Consider the following 12,227-nt stretch of genomic DNA (forward strand, 5'->3'; position numbering starts at 1 on the left):
ATATAATGCTTCATGATGTTAATTTTATGAAAAGTATTTTCAATTTGAAGTTACAGATGACTTAAGGCTTTCCCCTTAAGCTATGAAGAAAGCAATGTTACAAAAAGTAAACTCAAGAAAAAGACTTTGTACGAAAGGTGAAGTTATGAGTTGCATGTGGAAGATGTCTCTGCCTATGCCAGGTGAGACAAAACTATATGATCTTTAAGGTCCCTTCCAAACCAAAATATACTTCTGTGGAAACAGCTGTGCCAGGAACTAAGAGACCAGATTTACAGTTGCTTGGTAGAAGAGAGTAATATTTTCCATCATGAAATAAAAAAGAATTGAACCAAAAAAAAAAACAAAAAAAAACCACCAACCCCCCCCCCCAAAAAAAAAAACAAACACAAAAGCAAAAAAGGCAGAGATGTATTCATACAGCTGCATTATGGTTCTTCAAAATTTTAAATAGAAATACATGTCATATAACAAGACAGATAAGACAGATAAGTTTTCATTTTCACAGGGTTAAAAATCTTTGTAGTTTATAGCTTCCAGGTTACTCCTGCTGACTCGTGATAATCTCAAACCAAAATAACTAGCACCATTTACTCTTCACATTTTATTCTTATACTCCAGAAATTGGAATTAAAAACCCAGGTAGTAAACCCTAAAAAACTCCTTTAAGAAAGACCATTGAATGACATACATCAAAATAAAACACTACTCCAGACAAAATTAACAAACAGCATGCAAGAGGCTATTCTGAGTATCTGAAATACATACACAGGTATTCAAAATCTTACCATTAACATTTTCAATGGTTTGTATAAATACAAATACAAATCTAGCTTCACTGATGGAAATGGAAAGAAATCAAGGAAAAGACTGCTATAGACCAGATTTCTTAGGAATTCCATCACTCAAATATAATGCAAAAGGGAAATTAAATCCTTTAGATTATCATTGCAAAATCACAGAAATTATGAAAATGTCTTCACAATTCTACAGGATGGAGCTAATAAATATTGTGAGGACATTAAAGTTATAGAATGTAATTTTTATGACTTTTATCGTAATGACATTTTACTTCTACACAATACTAAATAGCAAGTAAGGGTGAGCTACAAACAATATTGCACAATACACAATATACAAGGCAATGTGTTTGACAGTGAATACCTTTTGCCCTCCCATGTGCATCTCTGTTCTAACTTTGAGTGCTGCTCCATGCAATCCTGATTCATCAACATACCCTTTAAGAAGGTCACTTGTGTTCTGGTAGTAGTTTCACCAGGATAGTGTGGAAATTAGCCTGGTCTTGTCTTCATCTCCCACTAAAATATGCAGATATACCAATTTAGTGCCACTAAACGGCTTATTTGACCACAAAAATCCTCCAGTATATTTTTTTCACTTTAAAAGTAAGGAAAGAAAATTGTTCACATCTACTAGAAAGTATTTAGAGGCAAATAGCCCACAGGACATCAGGATTCTTCTGCCACGGACATCTGTATGGGTGGAGGTAGTGGAGGTAAGAGATCTGTAGTAACAGACCTTTTTCTATACCAATATACACAGGCAGGCTGTAAACCTCCTAATTTGTAAGCATTAACAGAGTTCCTACCACAACATAAACATGGGTCTGTCCTCTATGAAAATGCCCTTGTCTTTAATTTCCCCTCTTCACAAAGGAGATTATACCTCCTTTCTGAATTTAGGCAACCAAATAAATGTTTTCATTGTATTTATTCATAACCATCACTAGGAATAAATAGTTCTTATTGCTCTTTTTTCTCCTTTTCTTCTGAAACAATAGTTGTATGCAAGTAAACTGCAAATAAAATGAAATCTAAATGAAGTCTAGCAATGTCTTGCTTCTAAATGCAGAAGATGCATTAGTATCACTATATTATTTGTTAACGCTGTCCATTGATTTTATCTTTTTCCATTGATTATATGTCTGCCTAACTTGAAAAGAGTAACTGTCGATTATAAAGACTTAAGCATGAGATCAGATGCAGTTTATAGAAAATTTAGTAAATTTAAACTGAATTAATAAGGAACATGGACTTTTAAGGAGCTCTTTTCTAAGTTGTTTTTTTTTTCGCTCTGTATTTTGTTTCACATTCCATACCAATTCCTGAACATAATAATTTGAGATGTATTTTCACTTCAAAGAAGACTGTTATCTTGTCTACTGTGTATAATAACCGCACTTTTGAGAGAAGTCATGAATTAGCCTCAGACATACTAAGAATGCCTAGTCAAATAAAATATTGCCTGAAACCAAGAGGTTATTTGCCATAAAGAGCTTTTTTGATAAATATTGAGTACTAAATAAGGATGAAGTGTAAACCAGAGCAAGGTACTTGATTTAGGGAAAAGAGAATTATACTACAGAACTCTGAGATAATCTCCGCTTGCTTACTCATTTATTTATTGAAAATTAGAGTAACAGTGATCTGCATAAATTTGTGTCAAGATTTTTGAGAAAATTAAGATTTCAATTATCACATCACATAAATATTCAATTAAAAATGGATAAACAGGCTAATTATCTATGTAGAAAAAAGAAAAAAAAAAGAATATGAGAGAATTTATAAGTATGGTCATATTTATGACACACATTGTTTAAAAAATAGGTGTTTGTCATTCCCCTAATCATTACCAATATCTTTGTCTCTGATGATCCACAGGAAAAATTGTGTTGGGAATTTTTAGCCAGTCACACAGAAGACTACAAAGAGAGAAAGATTTGCAAAGGAATATTAAGAGATCCAGATACTCAGCAGTACATCTAGGTTATGTCTTCATTCCAACATGTTTCGAATTTATTAATGTGAATAGCATTTGTTATCAGTGGTCACTATGTACTATATATACATATTGAGAAATTTAATACTATGTTAGATCTGCTTTTGTTTGGGATTTTTGAGCAGGCTGTTTTGGATTTTTCTTTGTAGGTTTGATTTGGGGAGGTGTTAGTTGTGTTGGTTGTGGTTTGTTGTATTTTTTTTTCTTTTATCAAAGTGTTTCATGGTTATCTGACTTACAGAATGAATCATTTGTGATATGAGAAAGGAAATGTTTGAAATGTTCATTTTCCACCCATGTGAAGTTTTTGCTTTCTAATCTACTCCAATCCAATTAGAGAAAGGTCGTGTAGAATAAACAACAGGAATGATGTTTTTCTTTCTGCAAATGGTGGGCATTCCCAGTCCTACTACATCTGTAAAAGGTAGAGGGAAATGACGGCAGTCAAGAGTTACTTCAGATGGCATGTATTAATATTATTTTTCCGATTTGAACATCTGAGCCTTTTTCACACACCTAAACAGTTTACTAATGGAAAAAATTCCACAAACTATTTTGTATGTAAAATTATTTACTGTAAAGAAAATTTTTCTGTCCTTGCTCCTTGGTTTTAGTCAATAAAAGGGCATGATTATTATAACACACAGATTTTTTCATGTGATCTACCACAGGCAAATTTCTGTAGACTTTATGGAAAATAATTAACATTTGAAAAGCTGGAATTGTATTTTATATTATAAATTCAAAATATTTAATCAGTTAATAGAAGATTACCAGTCATCAAGAAACACAGCATAGGTTGGTCAAAATTATGTTGTAGTATCTCTTTACAAATATATTTATCAGTATAGTAATTTTGCATAAACCTTCACAATATTATTTGAACTTACTCTGCCTCATAAGTTGAAAGCATATTTTGTAGTTGATTAATTCTAAATAGTAAATAGTAAGAAGCTTTTCATAAACTGTGATGTTCCAAAATTGCTTCACAGATAAATGGAGATTCTTCTAATGTGAAGAGCAAATCAAAACATACATAGGAGTTACCTGACGTCCTTGTAGATAGTTTGGATAGATGGATAAAATAAATGAGCCTAATCTCTGGAGCATCTGTATATTGTTAGGAAGATGGATTAAGGAATGGCAATGGATAAATATGATTTTTTATTAGAACCACTTGTTAGCATAGAAAAGATCACTGCTCCCACTACTTGCCTATTGTTATCCCTTTCAATAGGTTATATACCCTGGATTACCAGCAGAGATGCTCATACAAGCAGTTAAAATAAATTTGGCAAACTCATATTATTTATGTTTACAGACTGCCATTCATTTTTACGTTTTGGTGTATAGAACCTCTTTTTAGCAGATGACCATTAAATCTTTAGTAATTTTCACGGGTGTTTATAGCAGATAGACACTGAACACAGTAGGTGCTAAAATATACTATGATATGACATACCTTGGATGGTTATCTTATCCAGTCTTACCTCTGGAAGACCAAAGAAGTAATCAGATAGTATTTGGTGACTTTTGTTATGATACAGTATTAAAATAGAGGAAAAATTAAAGTGAATAATTTGGAAAAAATCTACAGGTAGAATAATAAAAATTTGCAATACCTCAGCTATGAAACATGGAGGTAAACACTAACAGGAATACAGAAACAAGGCAAAATGTGGCAAAAAACAAACTTATTGTTCTAGTGAATCTCTAGAGTAATGCCATTATTGATACTGAACAAGATTTTTTCTGGTTGTTGATATGCTATAATTTTCTACTCAGAGAAGCAAAAAACACACCAAGATAAGATTCTCCCTGTCCATGCTTGAGAAGCACTCAAGTCACCAGTTTGTGGCCAGATGTGACTGAAAGGATTTATATAAAGCAAATATACTGTAGATGCTCATAAAAATTAACTACATGGCCGTGTAAATGAAATAAGAGGAATAGACTGCTGAAGAAGTGCATTATTTGAGAAGTTCTAGTGCCTGGGTTAGCTTCAATGACTTGTTTTGATTTTGGTTTTACACATTTTTTCATCACGGTGCTGTATGGCAAATTAACCAGTGCCTGCAAGTTCACAGGGACAGATTTTTGAACTCTTAAGAAGAGGTCAAGTAGGAAAAAGATTGTTAAAGCCTTCTTTATGCTTTGAATATTTACCTCCTAGTGTTCTTGAAAATTATTTCTTCTGTATGGAGAGAACTAGAAAGAAGGAAGTAATCAACGGAGGTAAGATGTTCCTTAAAATAGTAAAACAATACAACTAGAAACATAAGTTACTTAAATCAGAACATTTATAGATGCTTTGGGGAAGGTGAGAATCTCTAATCCTTAAAATTAATTTCTTCTTTTTCTGTCGAAGTAACTGGTTGTCTTAACAACAAACTAATAAATACAAGGCAAATGTTACTTTCCAAATAGAAAATTGGGAGTTTTACAGTCCCTGTCATCTTCCAAAAGGAGAATTCTGGTAGTTTCTGGTCAGGTTGTTCAAAAAAATACTTTTTTTTTTTGCTATAAATGTGTTATTTAAAATATTATTTCAATATCCTCCCTGTCCTCTTCTGTCCTTATGAGTTTGTTTGCAGTTTTTTTTTGTGTATGACTGAGTCTAAAATTTTCAATTTTTCCAACAGACTGACAGAAGATAACCACTACTGACCCCAATTATAGTCAAGATTGTACAGACTTATTTATATATGTTGAATTATTTGGTCTGTAATAACAATACATATATTTATAGAATTCTTCTTTTCTACCTCTCTGAAGCTACACACTGACCAAGATAAAGGAGATGGAAATTTAAAATACATATTAACGGGAGATGGGGCTGGCAGTCTGTTCATTATAGATGAAAATACAGGAGATATTCATGCTGCAAAGAAATTGGACAGAGAAGAAAAGTCCCTGTATGTGCTGCGTGCCAAGGCTATAGACAGAAAAACTGGAAGACAAGTGGAGCCAGAGTCTGAATTTATCATTAAAATCCATGACATCAATGACAATGAACCAAAATTCACCAAGGACATGTACACCGCCAGTATTCCGGAGATGTCTGGAGTTGGTAGGTAAAAACTTCTTATGTAAATTAAAATAAGGTTTTAGCTGATTGGGAACTTATAAGTAATTTCTTATTTGAAGCACCTGCTACTAGCTGCTCTGAATATCCATGAAACAATTTCTGTTGACAGCCATGTACCATAAATAATTGTTTCCTGCTTTTATTGATTTGTTTCATCTTTATCCACTTTTTAATCCTTTTTCCTTGCTATGAGATACTCTTTACTCTTTCAAGCCCACTGGAACCATCAAGAAATGCAGCATGTATGGCTGTCTCATCAGTTACTACATAGTTTTGTCACAGCTGGTGTTGTCACTTGCATAAATAGTATTGCCTTTGTGTTTTAAGGTCTAATTTACCAAAACTTTTTGTACCTTTAGACAGAAACAACTTTAAGCGTGTAAGCATGTAAATCAATTAATACATCAAAATGATGCAAAATATGTTTTTACGAATGTCTTTTTTTTTCTTCTTCTTCTTTCTGTTACCAGTATTGATAGTTCTTGTTGGCGGGTGGTTTGTTTCTTTGATTGTTTTTTAATATGGAATTATTTAATTCTGAAGTTTTTCATACCAAATGTATGAGCACTGTCTCTAAATAATTAACTATTTTTGTTTCAAAGACATTTGCCTTTGTGGTTGAAAACTTAGAGATATTTATAACTGCTGCAATGAAAAGTAAAAAATGTGGAGTTACAGTAGATGTGATAAATAAAGCATAAAAGGAAAATAATTATCTGAATTTTATTCAAATATATAAATTGATAGATAATATTCACCAGCACACATTAATCAGAAGTTATAATTATTACCTAAGTGCTCCATTTTTTTAAAGTAGAGACAGTTTCTCTCATAAGTAAGCATAAAATCCACAGGTTATGGGAAGCAACTAACAGAAAAATTCTCAAGAGTTATTTTCTTCTCATGACTTACTATAATGGTTTGCAAAATCAGCCTCAGATGATGGCATTGTTAAGAGAGAAAATAAAATACGCATTGTATCTTGTGATTAATATGCATCTTCACAAAATAATTCCCAGAAGCTAATATCTCTGAAAACTGTAGAAGTATAACAGAATAAGAATTTGTTTTATAAACATTAGAGTATTATTTTTACTTAAAAAAAATAAAATATTTTATATTATAATTATAAAATATTTCATAATAATAAGCTAATATTTTGTAAGCATGAGAAAGAAACAAATACACTACCATGTGTAATGTGAGGAGCCCCAAGAAGGCTTATTTTAAAGATATATTAAAACAGAGAAGTTGTTTTCATTCAGAATTTACTTTGCTGATAATCACTGAAAGAAAAGTGTTGGCATTGCACTGTTGTATTTAATTTGAAGTACATTTGTAAGGAAGAAACTCTATGAGAATAGAAAAATATGGAAAAATATGAAAAAATATTTATGTTTAACATTATTATTTAGCTCAACTTTATTAGTCAATGGGGAGGCATGAATAAAAGAGAAGTGAGTATGATCCGGTGCTTTGGTACTACCTGAGAAATACTAAGTCTATGAAATGTTTATATTTGATGAGGAAAATGACAGCGTAGGTACTTTAAGTACAACCATAATGTACAGTAATTTCACGATTATAAGCTGCACCATTTTGACTAAAATTTTGGTCCGAACCCAAAGTGCGGCTTATAATCAGGTGCGGTTTATATATGGACAAAGAATGAAAAGTTGCTGTTTTAGTTTGGAGGACAGGTGTCTGCTGAGAAAGGCAGGAACTTCTCTTTGAAATGGAGAATGTAAACCCCCTCTCTCCAAATTATTATAATTTGGAAATCAAGGGGCTTTCAGGCAAAGATATGGGAATTAGGAATGACAGTTCTTTTCTAGGGAAATTAAAATAGAAATACAGTACTACAAAGAAACAAATTCCAAACCCTGACAAAGTCAGAGTACAACCTGACACCCCGTCAGGCAGGGTGTTGGTAGCAGTCCCATTAAATGGTGGCTGCATCCTCCTGCAGTGACAGATGTGATTCAGTTGAAGCAGTGCTCCTGTACAAGGTGCAGTTTCCCTCTAAAGCTCCAGTGGTGATGTGGAGAAATCCGGTTTTCCTCTGGAGTCCAGTGGAGAAAGGGGCTACCTTTGTGTCCCAAAGCCTCTGTTTTTATCTTGGTAAGAAATGTTGGGCTCTTCCCCCTGGCTGGAGCAACTTCCAATGGGATGCAGTAATTTTATCAGTCACATAGTGGAACTCAATGGGCCATTAGTAGAAAATGACTCCCTGGAGGAAGGATGGGGTGTGAAAAGATAAAGAACAATGCCCTGCCTGGTTTCAATGGATGGCCCATTAGCAGATTATCTGCCATTGAGATAAGGATCACTGTCCCCACCCTCAACAGATGGTGATAGAATAGATACCTTTTATCACATCCTGTATTGTAACCCCAGACAGTTGCTGACACCTGGACGTGCAGCTTATAATCAGGTGCGGCTTATATATGGACAAAAAAACAAAAAGTTGCTGAAACCCAGAAGTGCGGCTTATACTCAGTGAGGCTTATAATCGTGAAATTACTGTACTTTAAGCTGAGGAAGCATCCATAAAAGACACAATTGAGTTTTACTTTGAAGAAGAATTGGTGTGGGTTTTTTTTTTTTTTTTTTTGGTCATGGAGTCCTTTTGCACCATTCCTCCAGATAAGGAAGCAGATGCCCTAACTGTTTGAATACAATCCGAAAAGTTAACGTTTTTAAAGTAAAAGGCCCAAAGCTTTTAGTTGATCCTGTCCTGTAGAATTTGAAGTGTAATTTGAGGTTAGAATGTTCAGCAAAACAAGTCATAGCACCATAGAATAGGTTATCCTGAACTGGAAAAGAATCTCAAGTGCCACTGAAGTCTGCTCCTGGACATGAACAGGACACTTCAAGAACACCTTGTGCCTAAAAGCATTGTCCAAACGCTTCTTGAACTCTGCTAGCGTTGGTGCTGTGATCACTTCCCTGGGTAGCCTAGGCGTTCCAGTGCCCAAACACCCTCTGGGTGAAGAAACTTTAATTAATATCCAACCTAAACCTCTCCTGGCACAAGTTCCTCAGGTCCTGTCACTACCACCATAGAGAAGAGATCAGTGTCTGCCCCTCCTCTTCCCCTCACGAGGAAGTTGTATTTGCAACTGAGGTCTCCCCTCAGTCTGCTCTTCTCCAGGATGAACAGAATAAGTGGCTTCAGTCGTTCCTGGGGGAAGCTTTCTTCAAGGCCGTTCACCATCTTTGTTGCCCTCATTTGGATGCTCTCCAAAAGACATCAATTTTCTTTCTTTTTTTCTTTTCTTTTCTTCTTTTCTTTTCTTTTCTTTTCTTTTCTTTTCTTTTCTTTTCTTTTCTTTTCTTTTCTTTTCTTTTCTTTTCTTTTCTTTTCTTTTCTTTTCTTTTCTTTTCTTTTCTTTTCTTTTCTTTTCCTTTTCTTTTCTTTTCTTTTCTTTTCCTTTTCTTTTCTTTTCTTTTCTTTTCTTTTCTTTTCTTTTCTTTTCTTTTCTTTTCTTTTCTTTTCTTTTCTTTTCTTTTCTTTTCTTTTCTTTTCTTTTCTTTTCTTTTCTTTTCTTTTCTTTTCTTTTCTTTTCTTTTCTTTTCTTTTCTTTTCTTTTCTTTTCTTTTCTTTTCTTCCCCACAAAAGTGCACACAATACTCAAGGTGGGGCTGCACCAGCTCAGAGCAGAGCAGGACAATCCCCTCCCTTGCCCAGCCGGTGATGTTGTGCCTGATGTGTCTCAAGACAGGATAGGCCCTCCTGGCTGCCATTTCATGAAGCCAAAAAAAAAAAAGAAAAATTATTGATTGAGTAATACATATTAAGGCTGTTTCTACTGTGAAAGTAATGCATCTCATGAAAAGTGAGAACAAATAAAGTGAATATGAAGAAAGAAAGTGAAAGAAAGAAAGAAAGAAAGAAAGAAAGAAAGAAAGAGCAAGAAAGAGCAAGTCAGAAAGGAATCACAAAATAGCATTTCAGAAAACCAGAAGACTGCAGAATAAAAACTCAGATGCCTTTTAATTCTATATTTTACTCTGTAACAAACCAATAAAAATAAGAATAGTATAATAAAATCAAAATTAGAGAGTGGAAGAGAATGATCATCATTATTAAGACCAATCGAAATAAAAAAGTCAAATTATTCCTGCATTACCTACATAAACACTTGAGATTTTGAGGCATATTTTTAGACTGTATAGAAAGATTCTTGCATACCTAATCAAAGAAGTTTTCTGACTGGAAACCACTATGTGGTTGCACTATACACATTATAAGAAATAGATACACTCATCATAAGCAGGTCAAAAATCTGTAGAAAAATCCAGTTTCTTTCAATTTTTGTGTCTCCCCAATTTTCTGTCTCAAACCACATTTTTTTCCATAACTATTATATTTATTACGTTTGCCAAGTCCAAAAAATATGACAGCAGATATTTATGAAAGCTCAGGTAAATGTCACTAAGATTGAGAAATTGAAGAGGAATCATCACTAACAATGTTTCCAGCTGTGTATATATCTGTTATTCAAATTGCGATCATACTATGTACTTCTCAGTGTGTAACTGGCTGTTTCTTGGAATAACTATGTCTAGAGCACACACGGGAAAATGGTAAGTCAACACCTCTGACAGAATGTGTGATTTTCAGTTCCAATAAGCAAACCTCCGTCATGTTTAACTAGTTTGATAGTAAGAAGAGTGAAAGCATAACATGGATTTTCAGCACAACCTATTCAAGCCCAGGGGAAATATGAATGCCTATTTGTGCACTTGTTTGTGCAGCCATCAAGTTATATATAAATTAGCCCTGCTATGCCTAAATAGGATCCAATCCAACAGCATTATGGGTAAACCTAAAGCGCTGTGTAGCAAAGTTAGTACTGGGAGTAATCAAAACCACTGAAGTGAGCTGACTGCAGAGTTATTTCAGATAAATTTTATGGAAATGATCATGTTAAATTGATATTGACTTTAAAAGTTGAATGAGGAAGTTAGTTTAAAACACTCTAAAACTCAATAACATGGAATTTCTCATTAAAATAATCTGCTGCACTGAAGTGCTAAAGTGTAATAACCACTGTAGCTATATTTTTGGATAATACTAGAGTTGATTGGAAGAATCCTGTCATTTTGTCAGTTTTAGTAAATTGAGTCAATAAAATATAATTTCAAAAAATGAGAAAAAACAGGCTAGGAAGACCCATAAAGGTTAATCAAAACAAAAGCAAAGGAAATCTACAAAATAGGTTCAACATATTAAGCTGATGGAATGCCAAATTTCTAAGATGCAGTCTTGGTCTCAATGGAGAATTGGTGGATTTCAAGCATGATCTAGTCTGAAATGCCTATCCAAACCCCCAAGAACTTCAGGCAAGTTAAATACATATTATGCATCATTAATATTTTTTTTAATTTCCTCTTCATGCAGAATGAAAAACACAGCCTTAATCACACTTCAAATCTACTCATTTCATCTTCAAGGCTTACATGAGTATAAGATCAGTCCAAGTATTTTTCCAAATGAAACATTCTTCAAAAATCCCAAATAAAATCAAATCAAAACTAACACCTCACCTCACTGAGTAAACCACTTTTCTCAGGCTATAAATAAGGGTATTAACTTTTTGAAAAGGGAAGTTAGCAATGATGTCCTGCATAGTTAATCCCTTTTGGCACACAGGTCAATATTATTGCATCCCTCTGTGCCTTCTTTGCTAATTTTAATAAGAGTTATCAGTTTTATCTCGTTAAGCTTCTTCAGCATGCAGCTGTTGAGTATTTCAAAACAAATTTTTAATCTTTGCATTAAGAAAAGGGACAATGCTTAATTTAGTTTAACAATATTTCTTAAAACTGCTATTTTCTGAATTTATAGATCTAACTGAAGATACCTAACATATTTCTACACAACAGGATTCATCTAAATATAGAGGAGCATATTTTAAATGGTTACATTTAAAATATATGTTTTTTCCATAATACCACTTTTTTGAAAATAATTAGAATAAAAGTTTTTCTTTAGCTAATCAGCAGTGTTTGATAGAAGAATGCTACACATGAAGTGTAAATCTGTCCATTTTCAACAGACGTGCAGAGGATTATAGCAAGACTAATCATGCCTTGTATTGATCAGCTACTCTAAATGAAAGATATAAATAAAATATACGTATAAAAGACATATACATGAATGAAAAGCGAGATGAGATTGCAGTAAAACACACTGGGAATGTGCATTAACATTACCATTCTTGTTACTGTGCTGTTGTCTTTGAGTGCAGTAGTATATCCCAAAACAGCAATTATACAATGATTCTCTTAGAAGTTCTATTATCATTGCTCAATATTTCTATAGTGTCTCTTG

The 12,227-nt window shown here is 33.4% G+C and overlaps 1 protein-coding gene across 2 annotated transcripts in view; it reads left to right on the forward strand.

Moving 5' to 3' along the window:
- CDH9 (cadherin 9) overlaps positions 1-12,227 on the forward strand; it is a 111,733-nt gene that overhangs the window by 57,695 nt on the left and 41,811 nt on the right. For both annotated transcript variants that reach the window (XM_033059238.1, XM_033059246.1), the window contains one exon: positions 5,575-5,869. In XM_033059238.1, coding sequence (XP_032915129.1) covers positions 5,575-5,869 — 295 coding nt within the window. The remainder of the gene's footprint in view (positions 1-5,574; positions 5,870-12,227) is intronic.

Source organism: Catharus ustulatus, chromosome 1, assembly GCF_009819885.2.
Source record: "Catharus ustulatus isolate bCatUst1 chromosome 1, bCatUst1.pri.v2, whole genome shotgun sequence".
NCBI lineage: Eukaryota > Metazoa > Chordata > Aves > Passeriformes > Turdidae > Catharus > Catharus ustulatus.